This window comes from Lepisosteus oculatus, chromosome 3 (genome assembly GCF_040954835.1).
Source record: "Lepisosteus oculatus isolate fLepOcu1 chromosome 3, fLepOcu1.hap2, whole genome shotgun sequence".
NCBI classification, from domain to species: Eukaryota; Metazoa; Chordata; class Actinopteri; order Semionotiformes; family Lepisosteidae; genus Lepisosteus; species Lepisosteus oculatus.
In genome coordinates, this window is record NC_090698.1 from 18785385 (window position 1) to 18809414 (window position 24030).

The 24030-nt window shown below is 38.4% G+C and overlaps 2 protein-coding genes and 1 long non-coding RNA gene across 4 annotated transcripts in view; 2 read left to right on the plus strand and 1 right to left on the minus strand.

Annotated features, from left to right (window-relative positions):
• The window catches only part of rpl17 (ribosomal protein L17), a 306152-nt gene that overhangs the window by 194751 nt on the left and 87371 nt on the right, over positions 1–24030 (plus strand). The window lies entirely within an intron of this gene.
• On the minus strand, positions 1391–11479 carry LOC107076064 (uncharacterized). Its single transcript, XR_001477484.2, has 4 exons — positions 11315–11479; positions 9858–9993; positions 2323–2376; positions 1391–1485 (listed from the first exon to the last, which is right to left on the minus strand). It is a non-coding gene; the product is annotated as an uncharacterized lncRNA (long non-coding RNA).
• ppp1r3b (protein phosphatase 1, regulatory subunit 3B) lies at positions 11590–18704 on the plus strand. 2 transcript variants are annotated; one of them, XM_015340166.2, is made up of 2 exons: positions 11590–11835; positions 14822–18704. In XM_015340166.2, exons 1-2 carry the CDS (start codon positions 11813–11815, stop codon positions 15711–15713), a joined length of 915 nt encoding a protein of 304 aa, XP_015195652.1. In that variant the 5' UTR covers positions 11590–11812; the 3' UTR covers positions 15714–18704. The 2 variants fall into 2 exon arrangements, with proteins under 2 accessions (XP_015195652.1, XP_015195653.1); XM_015340167.2 differs by lacking the exon at positions 11590–11835 and adding an exon at positions 11882–12480.

Consider the following 24030-nt stretch of genomic DNA (forward strand, 5'->3'; position numbering starts at 1 on the left):
GATAAAAGGCACTTTTAAATTCCTGGAAAATCTGTCTCACTTACAAAAATCCACTGTATACAGAGAGGCATTAAAAATTAAGGATGGAGGTGTGAGGATAGCATGCTTAGAGGGTCCTTTTCAAATTTTCTGTGGGAAGTAATTTTAGCTCCGTCTTTAACTACAGGATGAGTTATCTGAGGATCCCCCAGAGCACAAACAGAACATGCGCCTGCTTTTCTTTTAAATCTTTTTTTTCCTTTTATGAGCAGAAACGCGCCATCCAGGGCAAGGAGAGGGAGGCAAAAAGAATGGCTCAGAGAATTTTAAAAGCAACATCTGTCCATTTAATTCTCGCTACCATTCTTTTGGGAGCCAGGCTCCAGAACTGCCAGCTCCTGCCATGGAGGAGAACTGGAGGTTTTTCCCTGAAGCTCCTGGCCTGTAGTCAGAACTGCTGTAGGGGCCCCAGAGGTGGTACAGCCACTCTACTGTAGGTTACAGCAGCCCAGCACCAGCCAAGCTGCAATGAAGCAGTAATAGGACTGCTTGTAAGTGACCTGCAGAGCAATAGCAATGTGACACCTGTTAAACCTCAGGAACAGAGCATGTGGGCGGAGAAGAGTTAAAAAAGGAAATGGCTTTGTGGTTTCCTGTTTGTATTTATGTTAGTGTCTGCGTAATTCAGCGCCAAACCTCCCCTGTCCTCAGAAACACCGGTCTTTGATACACTGGAACTCTGCATTAATTGTTTCCTTAAAATGTAACTAATAAAAACTAGGGTTTCTCTTCAAACCAGGGTGGAAAACCTGGTACCTGGAAGGCCAAATCACTTTACAGTTAAAGGCTCATCTTAAGATGCCAGTTACATGAACTGATCTAAACACCATCTCAGACATTTATTATTATTTTTTCAAAGTGCTAGCCACTTTTGTGAAGCGAAGTGAACCTTGCAGAATTTATGGGTTCTGTTATTGTTTGCTTTTTGGATTTCCACAAATCAAGTAATGTGTTACTGTCTTAACAGAATCTGTTTAAAAAATAACCAAACCAGATTGCTAATACTGAATATTAAACATATTAGAGTAGGATTGTGAAATTAATGAAATCCCTAAATATTTCAGATAAAATATTTACAAGGAACACATGTCACACATTTACTGAAGTATTAAAGGGTTTTCTGAAATCCCTTGTTTCAGAAGCAAACATGCAAAAAGGAATAATAACAAAATCCACTGAAGTAGATAACTCTAAAACTAAAATTATTATTATTAATTATATAACCTTATTTAAAAATAATTTTATTTTACTGAAAAACCATAATGTCATATTGGACCCTCCTGAAAACCTGCATCTCCAGAGATATTGAAAGAGAAACATAAAAATTAACACTTCAGACATGTACCTGGAAACTTTCAAAGTTGTTGTTAACACTGTGGTTGTAAAAGGATGTGCAGCTTGAAGTCATCGAAATTGGAAAAGCTAGACACATATTCCCACAGGTACCTACACCAAAGAGAAATCAGTTATGAATCTTCACTGACTCAAAGTAACTTGTTCTCTTTATTTACATGCAGAGAGATGTTGCAGCTGTGAACTGTTCTTTGAAAAGCATAGAGGAGAATGGTGTCTTTCTTTCCTGGCTTGCCAGAAGTAAACCCATATTCCCAGGACAAGTTCATTTTTCATACTCTTAAGTTCAGGTTGTGTCAACAGCAGCCAACATGATAAATAATTAACTCCTCACAAAAGGTAAGTGAGATGACAAACTTTTTTTAGGAGAAAGTTCTCTTTTGGAAAGAGTTTTTGTGTGTGTGTGTTTTTTTATAAATGTATCAAATGTGTTATTTTCTTAAGTACAGTACAGAGTGCTGCCATATTTCAAATGAGCAACACCAACATACGAAACATCAATTTCAGGACTCCAAGTCAGGGCCTGTGATTCTTGTCAACAGAGCAAAAAAGGAGCCCTAACCATTTCAAATGTTTCTTTCTTGCACATACAGTACTACATATTACTCATCGTAGTGATGTGATCCAGGTTCGGGTTTTTAAATAGCAACATCTGGGCTCAATCTGCACTCAGAGCGAGGACTTTGACTACTTAAACCACTTGGTTGCTCAAACCTGCTGTTACACAGTATTAGAAACAGTACCATTTGCTGTGAAAACTGTGCTTTCCCACAGTGAAACCACCCATAGGGAATGGAAAACTCCATCTCTCTGCAGATTGAATTCTGGACATCACTGCACCCTTAGGGAGCAGAGACCAAAACTGAAGGAAGAGAATTTAAAATTACATGGCCTTCAGTCACTTAAAACAAAGCTGGGATGAAATCAAACCTTTTGAACACCATTCTTGACAGTGGGTTTGCATGAAGTAAAAGCCAGAGGTTTCTGGAAAACAAAAAAGATACAGTTCATGCCAAATCAATTGCCACTGGGTTTGGGTTTTCTTCAGGTAAGAGACAAGTCTCCTGTATGACTTAATCCAGCCCCAAATCTCTGTAAATAGCTCTGCAGCCTACTTGATCCTTTTGCAATGAGTCATGTGATTGAAGTGATAAAATGCAAATTAAGGAGAAATAGATTAGCGAATTGATTGATACCCATAATGAACTGATCTTAAATTTTCGCGTGATTTTCTTTGGTTCAGAATTATTTTACACATCTTATCCTCTTGTTGTTCCCTTTTACAAAATGACTTTTTAGACCAAGAAAGTCATTAGCTTTCTCCTTCCAAAAAAATTCAAAAGGCTAATAACAGTAATAATTTTATCCAAGGTCATTTCTTTATTGAAAAGCTTTGTCATTGTTGATCAATGGGCTGAAATAAATGAACTCGACCTTCTTCTGATCGTTATGCTAAGTGATATCATAAAAGGCACAAAGACACCCAATCATTAAAATTGAACTGCTTTGGGTGCAAAGTCACTTGTGTTAATTAAATATTGGATTTATTCCTCTTAAATGAAGTCAGTTCCACAGTCAGATTTACTGATGTAAGAGTGGGCTTATTATACCTTCTGGGAAGATTTTAATAGCCTAGCATTCTGGGTCTCCAAATCCAATTTGTCTGTGTGGATGTGTACCATGACAATCTGACATAATTGCAGCAGTTTTGCAAAAGTTAAAAGTACCACTTGGGTCAATATTCAAATAAACAACTTTCCCCATTTTAAAGAGTGTAATAGGAGTTTAATTAACATATACTAAAGCTTTCCTTGCATGGATGAGTGCTACAATTTTAGTTATGTCATTTCACAGAGAGTCTCCATCCCCATGGCTTATTTGATGGCTTATACTACAAAATAATGATATTTTTATTTCAACAATGTGACAATAACGATAAAGCCTTTCTTTGTTGCTATTAAAAAATACTTTTTTGCCTCATTAGGGCAGCTGTCAACACCCTCCAAACTTCACAAATAGTACCTAAATGAAAAGTTCAGAAAAATACTGAACCAATATGGAAGGAGACACAAATTCACTGCCATTGCATAGTATACACAGACAACTCACATATTCTCGAATTCTTTCTTCCATTTTCATGCTTCATTCTTTTGCATGTAGCTCCAAACAGATGTTATCAAATATTTAGTGTTTTGACCAAAAAGAGAACACTAACCCTTATTTGAATTAAGAGATCTTTGAACAAGCAGCAACAGTAATGGATGTACACAAAGCACATGATATTGTGTGTTCAGATTTACAGAAAGCCTTTAACAAATTTCCTCATAAAAGACTCATTCTTAAATTACAAGGTGTAGACATTCAGAGAACCACATCTGTTTGAACTGACAGAATTAGTGGAGCACCACAGGGATCTTCCTAATTTATATAACTGATCTAGATTCTGGTGTAGTTAATAAACCAGTCAAGTATGCAGATAATACCAAATTAGGAGGATTAGCAAACTCTGTAGAAGCAGCAAATTAAATGAAAAAATATCAAAACAAAATTAAATACTGGGCTTTAAAACTTGGACCAGAGAACACAAATGGAAACTACTGAATGTGGAAGTGCATTTAAAATTAAGGGTTGGGGGAGTATGGAACTAACTGTTCAGCCAAGTTACAAGATGGCACTGTTCCATAGCGACGTCTCACGCATTGCTCACTCTTCTCTCTATGTTGATGTTGAGGGGGATACCCAGGTTTTATTTTCAAGAAAGGGCTTGATCAGGTCCTGGACTCAGTTACCTACTAACTACAAAATGGGCCAGATGACCTAAATGGCCCTCTCTTGTTTTTAACTTTTCTTGTGTTCCTATGAGTGCAATGTTTTTCCATTACCACAAAATGACAGCACAGTGCTTGATTTTTCTTTTAGAAAGTTGGCACCCAGTATGGTCTATTGTGAAAGACTAATCGGGTAGAGATCCTGCTTATCCTGGTGAGGGTCGCAGCAAGACTGTCCATCCCGGAAGCACAGGGGGCAAGGCGGAACAAAGAGTTCAAGACTCCCCTGGATGCAACATCAGCTGTTTGGCAAGACTTCAGAGAACTCTAGCTACCCTATGAAAGGTGGGAGGAAACTGGAGCACCTGCCTAACACCCAGGTGGGAACAGACAACCCCACAAAGAGAGGCGAACCCAGCAACCTGAAGCTGTGAGGCAAGTGTGCCAAGTACTGCTCCAGCATGCCTCCCAATTTTACCTGTACCTTTGGAGACAGGGATGATAGTCCAGCAATTTCAGAAATACCTTTATTAACAAATATATTTTCAGACCACAAAGCAAAGGGGAAAGTGCAAATGACTTCAGTCACATGGGCACTATCTTTGGTAGAGTGCTGATAAAGAGCAACTTTGTAACTTGGTAAGTTTGTGTGCACTCACCCTGAACTTCTGGGCATTTGTTTTTTTTACAGCAGTGGTTTCTGTAATTTCCTTTTATTAAGCTCAGAACGTTGCACATGATGCTTATACCCTGTATACTACATTAATTCACAATGTAAGGAAAGTTACCAGCTGTATTACAGGATGCATCAGCTGTGATAAAAAAGGAATCTTGCTTACTGCACTCTTTATACCAGCTGCTTCTGAAATGAACATAGATTATGCACATATCTCTCCAACTCTTGCCTTTCATCAGGATTGCTGTATCTTTTCACATGTGCATTGAGGTGACTTCCAAATGCCAGGAGGCATCTCTGGAAATGTTGCAGCTCCTCTCCTAAGGTTGAAAAGCACCTTTGGTCCAGGAGCTTCAGTTCGGTGTACACTGGCTCCTTACACTGGAGCACACAGAATCGGTCATTGTCTTTAATGTCCTTGTCTGATCTTTCTCCCAGGCCTAATACAAATTTTACTCCATCTGATGTAAAAAAATTATTTTGGTATTGATTATGCAAAGAATCAGTTGTGGTTTTAATGTAAACTGAAAAGTAATTGGTAGTTAATAGGTCTATATATTGAGATAATGAGTTTCTTCAAGGACACCTAGTGCAAGAGCTTGTGTAGCAATATAAAACTATAAGATCGTCATTACAGTATTCTAGAAAAGATCTGTTTTTATCACTCGCTAGAGCGAATAAAGCACCCTGGAGGATTTTTGGTGTGTTCTCACCCTCTGACAGACAAAGGTTCCAGCTATAGACAGTGTCCAGTCTCAGAGGATGGGAAATATCATAACCTTAGATCATATGATTTTATATAAAAATATTTCCACTCCTTGTAACTATTTCTTTGTGTTTGACCTCTCTTCATAAAAATGTTATTTTTTATCTTGACCACCTTCTTAAAAAAAACAGCATTGCTCATCTAAAGGTCTCGTCCTTTTTTTGTAAAAAAAAAGTTCAGCTTCTATCTTTATTTTTTCTCCTATGTGGTACAATTACAGTATTTTTGTTCAGACTCTTTCCACTTGTCCTGTGTCTTAAAATTACTCACCTTCAATTCAATCTTGTACCTTTGACATTATGAAGCAGGGAAGCAATCAGGGTAAACACAAGGTTCTTCTCATCTTTGCTGCAGCCCAGACCACAATCAATAAAGAGAACCTACTGATATCTGAATTCAGATTAACTTGACCTATAACTACTGATTGAAGATTGAAGACCCCTCTAAATCCTGGATGATTACAGAACTTCAAGACCAAGGGCTGGAAGCTGTCTTGTGGGAGGTTTATAGATCCATGTAAAAAGAAAATAACTCATCATTTCTGGCATTAAGCATGCTATTGCAATAGCCCAAGATTGCTTATTGATGCGTTTCAAAAATACACATACGGTACTTAATATAAGAATATATGGAACAGAATCCTAATCTATGAGGTAGGGTACCAAAATTATAAAGTGTCTGTGAAAGAACACACAAGACCATCCATAAAAATATATCAACCAAGATAAAGTATAAGTGATTACCAAAACTAGAGAACAAGCAATTCCACTTGTGATTCTCATTACTACTTAAGCTAGAGGTTTTAAATTATTTACTTTAAATTCATGAACAGTGGAGCAACCCAACTACTTTGTTTCCTCTTTTCCCTCCAAGCCACACCCCTCTCTTTGGAAAAACAAATATTATGAAATCAGAGTAGAACTGGAGTCTTATACAAGACAGAATAACAAACAAAGCTATAGAAATTTTCTGACAGGCATCTTTCCTAAGCTATAAACAAATTGCTCAAACTGAGAAGAGATGTGCTTTCAAGGGAATCACAGTTCTAAAGACGTGCAAACCATTGGTAGGGCATTCTAATTACAATTATGGATGGCCTGTTAACTTTCAATTGCCGCTAGAATGGCTTTGTGTTTGCCTGCATGAGTATTAATGGACATACCAGGTGGTAAATGCTCTTGTTTGTTTTCTTCCTGGAAGCAATGGCTTGTTTTGCTGAACAATTTTTAGATGGCTTTTTGGAATCTTCAGCAGAGCACTGTTTGGGTGAGCGAGAAAATTCACTAGCCTAAAAATGGGAAATACGTATTCAAAGAAACATAAATTATTAGGACTATGCTACTTCATTATAATTCTTCAATGCTCTAAAGTACTGTAATTAGTTACAATATAAAAACAATGGTAGCTATGGTAATAATTTCATTAAATTTAAGATCCCAAAATATTCCAAAAACAAATACCCAGGGTACAGTAGCATTTGTGTTTTAAGTGAATTTCTTTAGATTCACGTTCACCTGCGGTGCTTTTCTGCTTCTAGACTTAATTACGTCTAGACTAGGTACGTAATTTCCACATTCAATGAATGGGATATTAGTCCATCACAGAGCTTTTCCCTAACAAAAGCTGCTCCCATTCATATAGCTCGGTGGACTAGAACAACTGGTATAAGTGGTAGTGCTGCACTGAATGGTGGTGGTGGAAGGGAGTCCCCATTGCCTGTAAAGTGCTTTGAGTGGAGTGTCCAGAAAAGTGTAAGCAATTATTATTATTATTATTATTATTATTATTTACAATAGCAGCATCTGTAGTGTAGACCCACAACCCATCAGTCATGAGGTTACCTGAAGACTTACCTGTTACACTAAACTGCTCCATACAGATACAGTATCCTGGTGAACTACAGTATATGCTGGTGAAAGAACAATAAGGTGTAGTAGAGTGTAGTGAAAGCATGTGTATCATAGGATTAAATGAAAAAAAAGGAAATTTAAATCAAACTACATTACTTTTATACAAAAACGTATGAGCTTAATGAGAAAATTGCAGAAGTTGCTCCGTAATAATGATACAATTCTACTAGTAATTTTTAGAATTTGACTCTGAGATAGGCATTACTGGTTCATTATCACAGCACAGGCATTGTCAATCAGTGGCAAGGGATGTGTATCTTACTATGAATGTATTTCTGGGTTATTTAAGTGCTTAGTTTGATTTGAAGCTTCCCATATTCCATGGAGAAGTATTTAAAGCTTCATTGCTTTTCAGGAATTACTCTGCATGGTGTTCCCTGTCTGACAGATAGATCTCATCAGGAGCACAGTGAGGAAGAAAATTAGCCTTTTGCCATACATATCAGTCCCATGCGGTCCTTGTCTCATGCCCATCTCCCAGTACAATAGTATTCTACACCTTTGGGGCTTGACGTCCAGTTACTATATACAGTACTACCAGCTCACTTGCCAAAGACGTACACAAGTGTTACGAGAAACCTCAGCAGAGATACTGCATGCTCTATATGCAAGTATATATTTTACAAAACATTCTTACACAACCAAAGTCAGGAAATCTACCAAGCAGGCACATGCAGGCCAATATACGAGCCATTATTCTGTTCATCGCAGCTTGGAATACCCCCTGGCAGATGCTCATGAAAATGACACAAAAGGATGTGAAATATTGTGGTGATCTGTATGGTGTGCATCACAGATATACTACCTCATTAACCTTCTTTACCCCAAATGAATCTTGGGGGATGCTTTCTGGAGCAAAGTTGTTTCCAGAACAAAGTAAAAACAAACACAAATGGGTTAGGAGAGACAGAAATCATAGCAACCATGTAAATGTTAATTTTGCAGCTTGCACGCTGATAGTTCCCCCACTCAAATTTCTTCAGAATGCTCTTTAAGGTACTTGCACTATTGCAGTATCCTTTTTCATACATCACTGGTGCTTACTGTGAAATTTGTTCTGTCCCCTCCCCATATTTCTTCCTATTAGTCTGGCATCCATTAAGTTTAATGTCCATTACATCAAAAGAAAACTCAAAACAGTGTCCCTTAACTCTTCTGTTGATTTCTGAACTAAAGTTATCATTTAAACATGACCTAATTCTAGACTCCAGCGCAGATAATGACATCATAGAAGCTAGCATACACTAAGGGATGTTTTTTATGCAAGATTAAAAGATACACAACAGTATTCAAAAGTCATTAAATGCTTCACACATCTGTGTTTTGCGGTAGAGTTATTCTTTCATGCAGGCCATGATGTATTAATGTTTTCACCTTTATGCAAAAGGAATACTACAGTACATAATGAGTACTGTTAACAGAAAGGAACGTTTAAAAACGCAATTAAAATTGTTCACAGATGGAATTTAAACATGCATTTTTTGTTTTCTGGATTTGGTAACTGTAAATTAAAATGCCTTATTACTTTAACAAGTAAAAAAGCTAAGATCCTTTCAATACTGAACATAGGCATAGTTTGCTGTGACATGGACTCATAGAAAAACAACTCTTTCATAAACAGGTAGGCTTTTCTATAATGGATTGAGTATATATTTTTGTTATACCTTTGTACTGTATGTCAGAATTCTATCTTATCAAATTTGAAGAGATCCAGGTCTGTCAAGATGTACAGCATGTACTGTAGAGCACAATGATTCTTCTGTTGCTGAGCTTTAAACCCTTATGTATCTAGTATTCACACTGTGAACATTTTCTCTGTACAGAAGATGAATTCATACTTAATCATCCACCTCCCTCTGACTCTTTCCTCCCACACTTTGAGGCTGACTGATTTGTAGTCATGATATACAGTCACTATAGAAAGCCTACAAAGCCTTTCCAAAGAAACGCATTTTGTGGCCCGACAGCTGACACAACAAAATTTATGATCATTATTAATTTATTTAGCAGACCGCTTCATCCATGGTGACACAAAATCACCACGCATTGCACAACCAGGCACGTCAATCTGACAGTACAATGTAGCTTTGTCACATGGTACAACAAGACAAGCGACAAAATAAAGCTAATGCTACTACATAATTCATTGAAGTATGTGATGATTATTGTAATTATTTGTACATCAATGGAGAATGGATGTCTGCAGTTAACAAGACTGGTTTGCCTTGGTAGAAAAGAAAGACCTCAAATTCATGCTGGATTCTCATCTTGAGATGAGATATAATGATTACTCACCGTTGTTACCCATCTAATGCTCTGTTTCGGTCTTTATTATTTTCACTCACCCTTTTGGAGTTCTTGTTCTTTCGCTTTTTTTCCTTGTAAGTGGGTTGCCAGCTTAGTTTTTTTTTCCAGCAACGTGGTGTTTAGTGCGAGTGACAGCTAGTTTCTCTTCTGACGTTAGAACAGATGTTGCTGCCCCTGTACAAAAGAGCTTTTAATACCCTTCGCTTCACATATATAAAAAATTTCCATCAACCATAAGAGGAGTGAAATCAATATGCAACAATATCTTGTTGTATAGCACAATAATAACAAACAATTGTGAGAGGAGAGGCACAACCACTGAATGCAGCAATTTTATTGCACTAGTGTCAATTCTATATTTCTCCATGCATTATTAAAGTATTTTGGACAACAAGTGGAAGACCTGCTTAGTTTCTTTGATATTTAGGTATATTACTCCCATGACATTGTTTAAGAGCAGGTATGACAGTCACACAAATCTATTTTACCATTTATCTTGAACAAAGCTATTTGCCAATATATGAAGTGTTCTAACTACTGTTATACTTTAATAATTCCAACATGTGCTTGTAATTAATATTTATGCATGGCCATTATGACAAAAAGGGAAAGCATGAGCTACAGGTATCATTTCTTTTAGGCCTGCTTGTAGTTGTCTTCATTGCTCATATTAATATAAATCAGCCCACATGTTAATAAACCACATTTAAAATTCTCTGAGCTAAAAGCAAGTTTTACTTATTTGCTTAGCAGTCAGTGTGCCAAGTATGCCAAATCACTGCTGCCAAAAATTCTGGTTTTCTTTTCTAAATTTGAAGTGTTTAACATTTCCACAAATGGTACAGCATAGCTGCTGAACTGCAGGCTCAGACAAGTGATGTCTGTGCTTGGCTAAGGAGCCAATTGTTGCAAACTCCCATCTGTGGGATTATGGTTGAATGCCTCCGAGTCACAATCATTCCTAAACTGTTGGGTTTTCAAAAAGTAGCTTTAAAAAACAAATTATAAAAAAGTTTACAAACCACTCCAGAACTAGGATTTTTGTATACCACTGCTGGAGTATTGTATGTCCACTGCTTATCACACTGAGAAAGCCTGAGACTGCTTTGGGACTCAAAACCATAGTGTATGAGCATGAGCCAAATAAAATCAAATCACTTCATATAACCTGTTCTAATCTAACTTTTTAAAAAATCATGCCATAAACCCTCACTATATTATTGCAAAATCCAATGCAGCTGTGGACATTTGATAGATTTTTTTTAAAACTTTTTTTCCCCCCTGTTTGCAGGTCCACAGGTCCACTGACAACACTGCTAGGAAAAGTTTACCAGAGTGTTTTCATCTTATTTGTTAGCAAAAAAAAGGATCTTGCACATAAGTCTGATTTTAGAGCTGCATGAATGAACATCTTTCAAAACACTTAAAGATGGTCACTCATTAGAGGTTACATATAAAAATAATCCACCTTGGAAAATGTAAGGATGCTACCTACATACTTCAGGAGCTGGTTTGTTCTGTCCTGTGCATTGTTCAGTGTATCTTTTCAAAATGGGGGGGGGGGGATTCCACCCCCACCATGCCCCTTGACTTGTCCACGAGGGAGACTTAGATCTAGGATAAAAATACTACTGCGGGCCAGGCGGTCTTATCACGTGATCATGCCTGGATCACTCGCTTCCAGGCCGTCTTCCTATTGGTCAAATGCCGAATTAGGCACGTAATGATTGGCTCTGGCCAGAGTTTCACGTGAACGCAGTTTCTGGTAGAAAGCCGGTTGATGCCGAAGTAGTTGCAGTACAACAATGGTAATGGCACATGGAGAGGGAAAGAGTTTGGGCACTGTGGCTGCAGTGACACATGCATCATCGTTTGGAAAATGAAGCCATTGGAAAAAAACGAGCAAGTAACGACGTAAAAGGGGCCGACAATGAAGTTTAGCTTGAAGAGAGATGAGCAATTGTAATCAGGTCACCTCGAGTTACTGTGGCAGATGTTTCAAATGAACTGTACCAGGTAAGTTTGGCAGCAGTCTTCATTACATAGTATGGTTTCATTCATCTGAGGGTCTTTTAGCAAGTACCTTAAATGTCACTGTCGATTGCGTCTACTCCGTCTGTGTACATCCAGGCACGTTTTCGGTGAATGAAACCCCCAGAACATTTTCTTTCATCTTGACTAAATGTGTTGCTAAATTATTGTATATTTAGCATTTTAAAGTACTTGGAGAAATTACACCATGCAGGTCCTCCGAGTTGTAAGTACACACTAAATTGCACTGCAAATTTGTATCCGGCGCTGAAAGTTACAAAAAACAAGTTGTGGTATTTCCCATCATCCTTATGCAGCTAGAATTGGTTTAGAATAGGCGAGCTATATGCACTCTTTAGTATCCTGAACTGTTGCCCATGACGATTTTTTATGCCTTTCGTGATTTAAATTCAGTGTAGTTACTTTACACGCTACTGGAGTGGTGGTTGTCGATATTAATTTGTATGTGAATCGCAAGTTCCTTTTCGTTGACGGAAGGAGAAACTCTTGCCTGCGAAGATGGTTTTAACTTAAAACAACCAGGAAGAGGTGTTGACCAGGGATTGCAAGTTTGCGCAGTTGTAATCGTTTAATCGTGCACCCAGGTTACACTGAAATGAACTCCTCCAGGTATCAGTATTGTTTTTTTTACCTATTTATTTGGTAAAAATGGCATTAGTGATGGGTAAGATGAGGGGGGTCGTCCGTGCTTTGCATTTTACTAAAGTTTTCGTAGCTATGCCGGACTTCCTCACGAAGTTTGCTAAAATGAACACGGTTGTTCCGTGCAGTGAAGGAAACAAAACTTCCATTTTTTCAAAAACCTGTGTAAAGATTTTTTTGGAAAGGAATTATTCATTCGTTTTCTTCGCCAGCTGGAGGACAAATTAAATTGTAGGGTGGGGGGGATTTATAACAGATTACATCCTGGCTGATGTAGACTTCATTTTGCACCCGGGACTGTACTTTGATTTTTATTTTAATTTTAAAAAAAGGCTCGAACGTCGAGCATCTTTGCATTGAGCTTTAAAATGTGAAAAGTTTTGTTAACTTCCGGAATCAGACTGTAACCGATCGTTTGAAACTTGCTGTCTGCTGGCGAGCGTATCTCGGGAGCTATTTTTAGCGTCAAAGCAAATTGGGCTGGCAAATATTAACTGTCTGCCTTAGTGACCTTATACTTAAATCCTATGTACGCCTCTGCAATGATGATGTAAGTTATGTTGAAAGCTGGTGTAAGTGGTAGATCGTTATCCTCCAGGATAGTGGTCTGATCAGTAAGTGTTGTAACTGTCGGATGGATGAAGACACAAGACGTTTACCTAGACCTGTTTGCACAGAAGGTTTCTCTAAGCCTTAAGTGCCCCCCCTTTTGTCAATTAGGAAGTTGTTTAAAAATAAAATGATATCTTCACAAAAACTTTGAAAACCTAAACTACAACTCCTAAGAGATGCTCGTCACTCCCTCCCACTTTCATCATTGCGATTTCATGAGGGTATCCACAGCGCCAAACCACTTTGCCACTCATTTTTCTTAAACTTAGTTGAAATATTGAAATCTGTACTTAAGTGGTAGTGCTAAAAAACTAAGGCTTTATATTTTTCAGTTCACATGATATTTAATAACCTGTCTTCTTCAGGAAAACCTACAGGACATTGTAAAACGTAGTTTGATATGTTTTATCTCTAATCAGTCTTGCTTTTGAAATACTTTCTTTTTAACATTGGTGGACCTCGCAGTGACTGTTCAGTTAATCCTGTATTGTGATAATTTACTGGGTTACCTCTTAATGCTGGCCACAATTAGAATATGGCCGCATTTGTCACACTTGAGAACTAGCTAGCCAGTAGCTCATACAGATGTTACACTATTGTCAGTAGAGCATCTTCATTGCTGTGTAGGTTAGGTAAAGGCAATTGGAAAGCCCAACTATTGAGATTTACCTGTTAGTTATGGGTTAAGAAGGTGGGATGGGAGGGAGTCATGTGGTTGCATACAGAGCAATTTTACAAATGGTGAGTGGAAAAAGATATTAGCCTGCAGCTATGAACATGGAGTAAGCATGGTTACCATTGTAAGAATGTCAATGTGCTGTTGCTAGGGACTGACTTATCTCCCCCGTTAGACACAAAGTCGCCTTCTGCAGTCTGTAGTGCAGAGCGTATCAGGATGTGGGCTATTCTCCACTTAATGTGATGTACATGAAGGGCTAGTAATGTTGAAACACTCAACCAGCAGCTCTGGACCTGCATTGGAGTTTTTTTTTTACTCTTGTATTTTATATTGGCTGTCTGGGAAGCCCTTTTATATAAAAAAACTGAATGCAAAAGTTGCTGGGAAACCTAATGTTCCAGGAAAGGTGTACCTTTGATTTATTTTAGTCGAGAAGAATATGAGTCCCTGTCCTTGAAGAATTTGAAATGTTCATCTTTCTTTGTTTCATCTGATACACTTTTTCTCATCGGTCTTGCTTTTAATTTAAGTGTCACATTGCTATTTCTTGTTCAGTCCCTACATTTTTCTAATAATCCTACTAGGTGTCTTGCAACATTATGATGTTTTTCAAAATGCAATAGTGTATCATTTATTCTGTGTACTCCTTACCATATACTGTACAATACTCGTGTTTGTTCCTGGAATAAAGTTGCATTTCAAAGTCATTGGCTACCTTCACATAAAGGGGATAGCTGAATAAATGTGGAGAGCCTGAGAAAATGTTTTCTTCCTCAGTTAGTTGAGCTGTTATTGCCTCTCATGTCACTTGATATTTCAGTGTATTTTGTTTCACTAGAACCTCGTGTTCTAAGTGACCACTTAATTATTTATGAGGCTCTACTGTATGGCTTATTGTGGTTGTGGAAAGTTGGCATGATCTCCAAAGGTCATTTAAGGGATAGGTATGAATGCTTTTTATCCATCTTCTTATTTATGTCTTATGATGTGATTTTTTTCTCCCCCCTCTTCCCCTAGTGTCTTAGGCTTTTTCCCTCACAAGTCTGCCATACCTCTAGAGTTGGCCATGCCTCTGTATCTGACGAGAGATGACTTCCGTTACAAGAGGATCCCCAAGCTGGGCAAACCCCTGCGGTCTTGCGTTCACCGGACCTCCATCTTGAAGGTGAAGCCGCAAGACTTCAGCAACCACTCGGAGGAAAAGTCCAAAGCCAAGAAACAAGTGTCCTTTGCTGACCACAAGGGGTTTGCTCTCACCATGGTCAAGATCTTCTCCGAGTTTGACGACCACATTGATATTCCTCTGAATATCCAGGAGCTCATTGATACGGTGGTGAACATGTCCATGGAAGAGGATCACCTTATCCTGGACTTCGCCCAGCCCTCCTCAGACTACCTGGCCTTCCGTCAGCGTCTGGAAGTGGACTGCGTGTGCCTCGAGAACTGCATGCTGAAGGAGAAATCCTTGGTTGGCACAGTGAAGGTAAAAAACCTGTCCTTCGAGAAGTCCGTGAAGATGCGTGTCACTTTCGACACTTGGAAGAGCTTCAGGGACGTGGAATGCCAGTACGTCAAAGACACCTACACCGGATCCGACAAGGACACTTTCTCCTTCGAGATCAACCTCCCCAGCAAAATCCCCCCTCACGAACGCATTGAATTTGCTGTTTTATATGAATGCTGCGGGCAGACCTTTTGGGACAGCAATCAAGGTCAAAACTACAAGGTTGTCCGATCAGTCCTGAAAAGCTCCTCCCAGAACGGCGACAAAGGTGGTTTCCAGTCAAGTAGCGCCATAGAGGACTTGGGGATTCACTGTGACCTATATGGCAGCCCCAGATGTGCACATGGAATCTTCCCTGAATGGCCCAGCTATGCAGGCTATGAAAAAATTGGACCCTACTACTAGCTGTCACGCACGGCTCTCCAGGATTCAGTTTGTAGTAGAGTGCATCCTTTTTTCAGGTATCTTCAGGGAAATGCAAAAAGAAACTGGGATAGCCATCTAGTCACCTGCTTGAAAGGGTCAAAGAAATCTGTGGATGAGCTTGAAAGAGCAGAGCAGGTTTAAATGCAGCTAGACAGTAATGCCTTTACGTGAAGGTTGTCTGCTGAGACTCATGTTGCAAAAGACATTGGTTCTTAAGACTGTGGCGCGTACACTGAAGTGTGACAGCCTTGGAAGCATATCTCTAGAGAGAGGCCTTACTTGTTTTTGTCAGGCTTATTGTGAAAAGAGACGCTTTAGACATTTTCTATTTTTCTATTGTAGTGCTATGCTGTGTGCTTCTTCTAAATTTATTATGGGGACATTTTGAAGCCAATATGTAATGTCAGTGGATGTAAGACTAGACAATAGTGGATACTCAGGATTATAGAAAATGGCTTCAGACATGTTGCTGCTATTGTTGGCAAGAATGCGCTGTCTGCAATCATAGAGGAGGGCTTCGCTGAATTTAGTGGAAACAGTCTTTATAGTCTGTTAGACTCCCAGACATGTTTGCTGTAGTGGGTGGAATTCTTCTTGGCAAGCTTGGTGGGCCTGGAATTAGCATTCACCACAGGAAGGCATTGGAGTAGTTCTGCCATTTCAAATTTCTTCCACGTGTTGACAGCTTGTACAGTTGCTCCATTACCCTGTTGTTGAAAATGTAATTTCTGATCAGCCTTCATGATTTGTCAGAAAGGGAAAAAATCACGTCTCTACATCAGACCCTGCTTCCCTATTTGAAGAGATTATTTGGGGGAGTTTGGCAGAAGTGATATGACATGGCAGTATTGTTGGTATATTAGTGAAGATCAGAAGCTTGTTTATCTGTGGGAACAAATGGTGGGATAGATATTCTTAAAGCAGATCTACACAGTGCAGTTGTACAAGATCGACCATCCACTGCGTTGCAGCGGTAATCCTTTTACGGAGTAATTGTGGACAGAAAGCAAACAGCTCAAGCTTTCTTATCCTGATGTTAAAGTTTAGTCACGTTTATGTGGCCTGGACAAAGGGACCAGCCTCAATCCTTGGAGCTTTGTGGAACTCGGATCAGTTTATTTCATGACTGCGATTGCACTCATTTGTCTATTGTTTCTCTGTCATACTACCTGTTTTGCCTTCTTGTAGCCTAGTCTTGTGCGGCCAATAGTTACTACATGATCCCTTGACTAGGGATTTCAGTGGGTATGTTACTGATAATCATGAAATGTAGTTTAAGTCAAAGCATTTTTAACTTCCTTTTTCTCTTTTCTTTGCTAAGGTGGGAGGTCAAAAAACTCTGTACCACAAAATTTCAATTTCATATCAATCCCTAATTTGAAAGCGATTTTCTCCCTGTGCTGCATCATAGATTTTTAAGGACGAAAATAATGGCCATTGAAAATGAGCTGCATCTATTTTCTCCCTTCGAGTTCATGACTTCTTTGCAGGTTTCAAAGGGATTTTATGAACAGAATATTTATGTATATAACAGTTACAGGCTGTTATTGGTGTCTGATAGAAATGATTTCATTTTGTTTTGGCATAATTTGCCTCTCAGTGTGCAATTTTTGTGTTAGTGAGATTGAAACATGAAAAGTGTAAATGTGATCTCATGATGAGTTACAAAATCTTATCTGAGACATCTGTACATTAAAATTACTGTGGCTGATGCAATTTTACCCTTCATAGTTGTACTATATATCATAACCGAATGAGCAGGGATCAGAGTATAGGTTTTGTACATTTGTAATCTAGATTGTTTCAGAGTCCTTTGTCACATTTAAAATGTTGAAATGTATGCATTGTTTTAAATTGCAGGAAATGTCTACTAAAGGAAAGCAGTTGAAGACTAGCTAATGATTTACCCTTTTGCAGAGGAAAAAAATGTAATTTTAAAGGAGAAATGGCTTGAAAATTTGAATTTTTAGCATTGTTAATGTGAAGGGAACCTTTCAAGGGGTAATGACACTGTAGATTTTTGTGTTCTGTATGTTTTATTGTCATTGTTTGCTGATTTGAATGTCATCAAGTGACCTTTGGTGTAGTTTTATGCAAAAGAAATATGTATTGGGAGAAATATTTTATCATGCTGACTGCCATGTTTTTTGTCTCATTGTTGTGGGGGATAGTATAGAGTATGAGAACTGTCTGTGCTTCCTCCTAAACTGTTGTTGAACTGTATTGTGTATCTCAAAGCATTAATGTTTAAAAAAAATCTGAGATGTGACTCCTTGACAGGAGAGCTATCAGGTGCTTGTTCTTTTCTTGGCAGTCAGTGTTGAAACCAATGAAAATGCTGGAATTCTCCCTGCACTTTAAACTATCAATAACACTATTGTACACAAACGGAGAGCTGATGAGGCCTGTTGACCACTAACAACTGTGAAGGAGAGGTCGTTTTAAGCAGGTTGAGTCATCCTTTGTTTCTGTGGTGTGAAACGTTCAGACAGCCAAGAAGCAAGCATAATGTTGATCTTTGCAATGTGGTTGGTGTTGGAGGGTTTTGTTATGTACAAATGGGCCTGAAGTGTACACTGTAAAAAAATAAATAAAATGACACCACATACTAAGACTAGTTGCAAACTCACCAACTTGTTCAGTGATTGAGGGGGTGTGGGGGTGTCGGATGAACACAGTCAAAAGTGTGAAATGAATTTAATGTTCTTTAGTAGAAATTTCCCTCGATTCAGAATGTCATCTGCATCCTTGCAGTTGTGTGTTCAAGCAAAATATGTGCTTTTTTTGTGCTTTAAAGTGCCTTGTATCATAAGCTATGATCGAAAGGACCGTAGGGATATTTTTTGTATGGGGTGGGAAAATGCACTTTAATTTCAGAGATGTCGGAGTTCATTTGTGCTTTCAAAAAAAAAAAAAGATTGTTTTATCATGTAAAAAAAAAAATATTTAATAAAGGTTTTGTTAATAATCTTTCTCTGATGTTGGTACACTTGAGAAGCTTGAGATGTGTTGTGTGTTCTATTTCTTTAAAAGGCATTTGTTGATGTGATGGGTTAAAGAAGGCTTGCGGAGAATTGTCTGAGGCAAGCCCTGACCCTTTGCAGCAGAGCTCCTCACCCCTGGGCATCGAAGGGCACAACTCATCAGGGTTTATCCATCTCTAAAAGCTGCGTATTGCTTAACACCTGTGGGAAAGCGTCGACGTTATCCGCACAACCAGGTAATGCATCCAGTGGACAAAGGTCGGGCTCATGGAATGAACGAGAAGATAACTAAGCAGAGGACACTATAAAGAACTGCTGAGGATGGCAGCTATTTTAATGAGTTATGGTAAATGCTTGCAGGGGTGGAACTCTGTAAGCAGTCCAGTCTATATTGTCTCTGACTTAGATGCGTGGTGTAGGTCATCAAAAGAAAAGGGGGTGAGAGTAGGTTATGGTTTCCCTTATTTCAATGTTTTCCTCTCACATTTCTCATAGGCCAGTGCAACTCCTCCACTATCAAATTCCATCAGATCAGTTGTGCAGTTTGTGCTAGATTGCATGCAGGGCTGGCTGGTGCTCCATAAATACTTGGAAGGTAACCTTCAGAACTTCGGAGGCGAAGTTTGTGGAACCATTCGCAAAATAACACGCTGTAGCTAGATATTGTTAGAAGTCAAAGTGGTGTGGTCCATTGATTCTCACCAGACAAACTGCCTGAATTGATGGCTGTAAGAAAGTATTTTTGTACTGCAGAAATGTTTTCAATCCTGAATTTACAAACCCCTTTTCCAGCTTTGTTTTTAAATCCGGTGGGTGGGGGGGTCTCAATGTAGTACAGTTTTTGAAGTGGATCTTATTGGGGGTGTGGGTAGAGTCTTCAACATAGCCTTTGTTACTAGTAGATTTCCAACACGCATTGGTCACTTATCATGAGCTGTACATTACCCTACAGCTGAATTAGCACAAATTAGAGGGGTGGAACACCTCTGTCTTCGAGCACTGCAAGCACACAAGCACCTGCTGTTGTCCGGCTGTCACTACTGTTGTACGGTTAGCCAGGGATACACTGACTGCGTCCACTGCCCCAACACTTAAAAGCATTTGGCCAGTTGAATGTTGCTGTTTACAGAGCTGACACAGCCAAAGCTTGAGCTACCACTGTTCAGGGCACACACTATGCTTTGAACAAGGGCATTTGTCTTTTGTGCTATTTAGTAGGCCTTTTGTTTTTAATTATCTTAACTTCAAATATGTGCTATAATTGTTTCATTACACTGCTATAAATGGGTTTAGTTTTTGTCAGATGTCAGATATGCTGCATTACTGATGGAACGGTGGGGCAGATGAAGTGATCTAATTCTGCATTTTTTTTTTATCATCTTGCCTAAAATGAACTTAACATTGCATGCCTAAATCTTTTATGAGCCGTACTTGCTATCGAGCTGAAATTGTATTTTTCCACCTTTCAGGAGGATGCCTTCAACCTGGTGTGATAGGCTAGTGATGGAGAATCCTTTTTTTTTGCTAGAGATTAGTTTTAATTTTTTTTGTATATAAATTGTCTAGCTGACTCAGCTGCTGAAGATTACTTAAATACTGAAGGATTAGTCTTTTAACAGAATAAAAGGACTGGGGGGGCTTTGCCTGCCAGGAATATAAATATTTGAGGTGTGAATGCTAAACTGGGCTGTGAGATGCCAGGTCCGTGATGTTGAAGAAATGCCAATCATAGTCTGTTGGCTGCAGCATTTAAATCCTCAACTGCATCAAAACCACCAAGAGAGAAAACCGCAGATCCAGTTTACAAATACATAGGACTGAAAGACACCTTTTTGAAATTGGCTCATCAGATGTATGTGCTATTGATTACACAGATGGTGCATTATGAATTATAATCAAATATTTCTGGCTACATGGAACAGATCAAGCTTTGTGTATTTCATAGGATGAACAGGCACTGAAGTTAAGTCCCTGGGTCTTATTTGACCAAATAAGGAAAGTTTAGTTTGTCTGCTCAGCTGTATTGAGTGAGAGCCTGAATTCAATTAGATTCAATTAAAATGTGTCCTTAAACAGAGTAGAATTGATAGTAATGGGTCCCATTAGCTCATTTCATCTGTATGTTCAATTGGCAATTCCCTGCAGACAATGAATTGATTGCTATTTAGTAACCTTTTAACTGTGCACCGTCTCTTTTGCTGCCTAGCAATCCTTCACTAGCCATTTACTTTCTGCAAATTAACATCCGTATAGCTAGTTTTTGGCATGTGGCCTCACTTCCTAAAAGTTATCACAAGCTTCCTCCTGTCATTTAGTGATTGAACAACTGTCTTCCATTTTCATTAATTGGATTGCTGCCTCACAAATGCATTCTCCACTAAAATAGCTTATTTAAATATTTAGACAAGCAATTCTCGGTGGTCCGGATGTTAACTCATTACATTTGGAAAGTGTTTTTTTATGGAGAGAAGCCAGATGCTAGTGACTGTTTGGTATTTATTTTGTGTCTTGTGGGCTCAGTTTAAAATAAATATTTTATAAATACATACTGTAGTAAGTGAACTTAAGCAGTTATGTCCGTGAGCAAGCATCTGCTGTGTAAATGGCACATTTAAGACTGTTCTCTCTGCTTGTTTAAAAGTTGTTTAAAAAAACCTTGCAATTCAGTCTTGTGAAGGCACATGGGTGAGGATAACCCCTCTTCAGGAGACTGGGAAAAGAATCAGAGTCCGGGCTACAGAGGTGAAGTGCTCATCAGGCTTCTATTTCAGCTGGAGTTAAGGCAGCATGAGAGGAAGAAAAGGTGTTTCTCTCTCTTTTTCTTTCTCTGCCTGTTCCCCGGTACAGCTCTCTTTATAGCCAGATAACAGAATTTACAATTCTCATTCTCACACCACCCCCTCTTCCAGGAGCTGGATGACTTTCCTTTCTGTTATCAACAACATAATTTGTAGCTAATTGCTGTCTTTGCATTATGTCAGAATCTCAAGGACATACAGTATTGTTAACAAAAGAAGGTTTTTAAACTTAAACAACTTTTTATGGAGGCAAAGTCACTGGTGCTGCAAGTTACCACTGGATTACACAGAAAGTACAGGCCTAAGGTTACAAGTGTTGTGATTTTAACAATTGTGAGATTAAAATTGAGTTACTTTTTGTTGCATGAAGGGTTTAATTAATAATAATAATAATAATAATAATAATTGCTTACACTTATAGAGCGCTTTTCTGGACACTTCACTCAAAGCACTTTACAGGTAATGGGGACTCACCTCCACCACCACCAATGTGCAGCATCCACCTGGATGATGCGACGGCAGCCATAGTGCGCCAGAACACTCACCACACATCAGCTATCAGTGTGGAGGAGAGCAGAGTAATGAAGCCAATTCATAGATGGGGATTATTAGGAGGCCATGATTGGTAAGGCCCAATGGGAAATTTTGCCAGGACGCCATAGAGAGTCCAGACTTCGGTTTTACGTTTGAACAATTTATCTTACTCTTACCTTTACTGAAACATCTACTACTACATCTACTGAAACATAATATAGTATGTAGCTCCAGACATTAAATTACAAGTTGGAATAACAAAATAGAAGTTCTTTGGATTTTAGTCAAAAAGGATTAGCTCCTGTTAATGCAGAAAGGCAGCATTGCAATTTTGTAAAATGCATTCACAATTAATTGTAGTTGACGCTGGTTGTCCAGTAGATGGCACTCTACCTTCTGAATCTTTATTTCTGAACTAATGCTCTAATATAGTGACTGCTGTGAAATCTTCCTTCAGATAATACATTCCTGAACACTTGATCTGCTGTGGTCCTATGATGCTTTTAAAAAATGTGGGGTTGTTAACCTGTTTTTCTTACTTTTCACTCCCAGTTGACCTTATTTCCTAAATGTTATTTATTGTATTGTTGCATTATTGTGTCATTTTGTTAGACTGTTGTTGTGTTGTCTGTGTTCACCTGCTGTAGCACTGCAATTTCCCTCATGGGATCAATAAAGTATCTATCTAAAAGCCAGTATTACTTTTGAATGAGTTATCTACTTTTTGTTTAGAGAACCAAATTATTGGTGATGATTCCTGACAGGCTTAACCAGAACAAAGGTGCTTGTTATAAGCATTATAATCAGAAACCTACTTAGTTTCCAGATTGTCTCAGTTCCTGCCTGTTTTGGAGGCACATTTCAATTAGTTTCTAATTAAGTCCGGGCCTGGTAATGGTTGTTTCAAATTGTGGATTACATTATTGTTCACTTAATTGGTTTAATTAAGTCATCAAGGTAGAGAGAAAATGAAAAGCAATAACAAATGCTAACAAACTAGAGCCTTTCCTTGCTCTTAAAATGCTGGGGATTAAAGACCAAATCAAATGCACTGTACAATGGCCCTTGAGGGCCAGATTGGGTCATCCCTGAAGGTCAAATATTGCCCTGATTCATTTAATTTTCTGGGAGTTTCTTCAGCATTGATTCACTATCATGAAAGCCAATGTGAAGAATCTTAAATGACTCACTCCTTGGCTGTACAATAATCCACAACTCAAAGTTCAAGGTGCTGCTGTTAAAATGTCATTGGATATAGTTCAGGGAGTATTTTGCTTTTATTAAGAAGTTGATATACCTAGATTAAATGCAGAACCATGATATTTTAGAAGTTTATCCATTATAGAGTGACCTAATGACTGTCCAGCCTATCCCCTTATCATCATTTCATTAATTCATATTGCCATCATTCTGCTGGGCTTCACTGATTAAATGATGTTCTAATATTTAGGATGAGTTTATGAAGGTTCTCAGAAGTGTTGAAAAGTTTTTGAAAAATGTATCATATTATTATGAACTGATACCTCTTCATCAAGCTCTTCACAGAGACCAGGAACATAAAGATGAGCATGTTTTCAGGTTAATGTTATTTATCTCAGAAGCAGATAAGCACTCATCTCTGATAAGTTGATTACCCTTCTTGCATTCTTCTGTTCTTCAGAAGCCAGTATCTGAAGATGCTGGGAAATAAATTAATGACTGTATCATCATCCAGGTGGATACTGTGCATTGGTGGTGGTGGAGGGGAGTCCCCATTACCTGTAAAGCGCTTTTAGTGGAATGTCCAGATAAGTGCTATATAAGTGTAAGCAATTATTATAATTGTTATTATCATCATAGCTAGTAAATATATAGTTCCATTCTCATTTAACATTCATCTCAAAATCTTGGATGTATTTTACTGAAAAATTTACTGAAGGAAGAATTTATTTGATTATAATTGTTTGAACGTAAAGAAGATAACAGGTAATATACATTCCT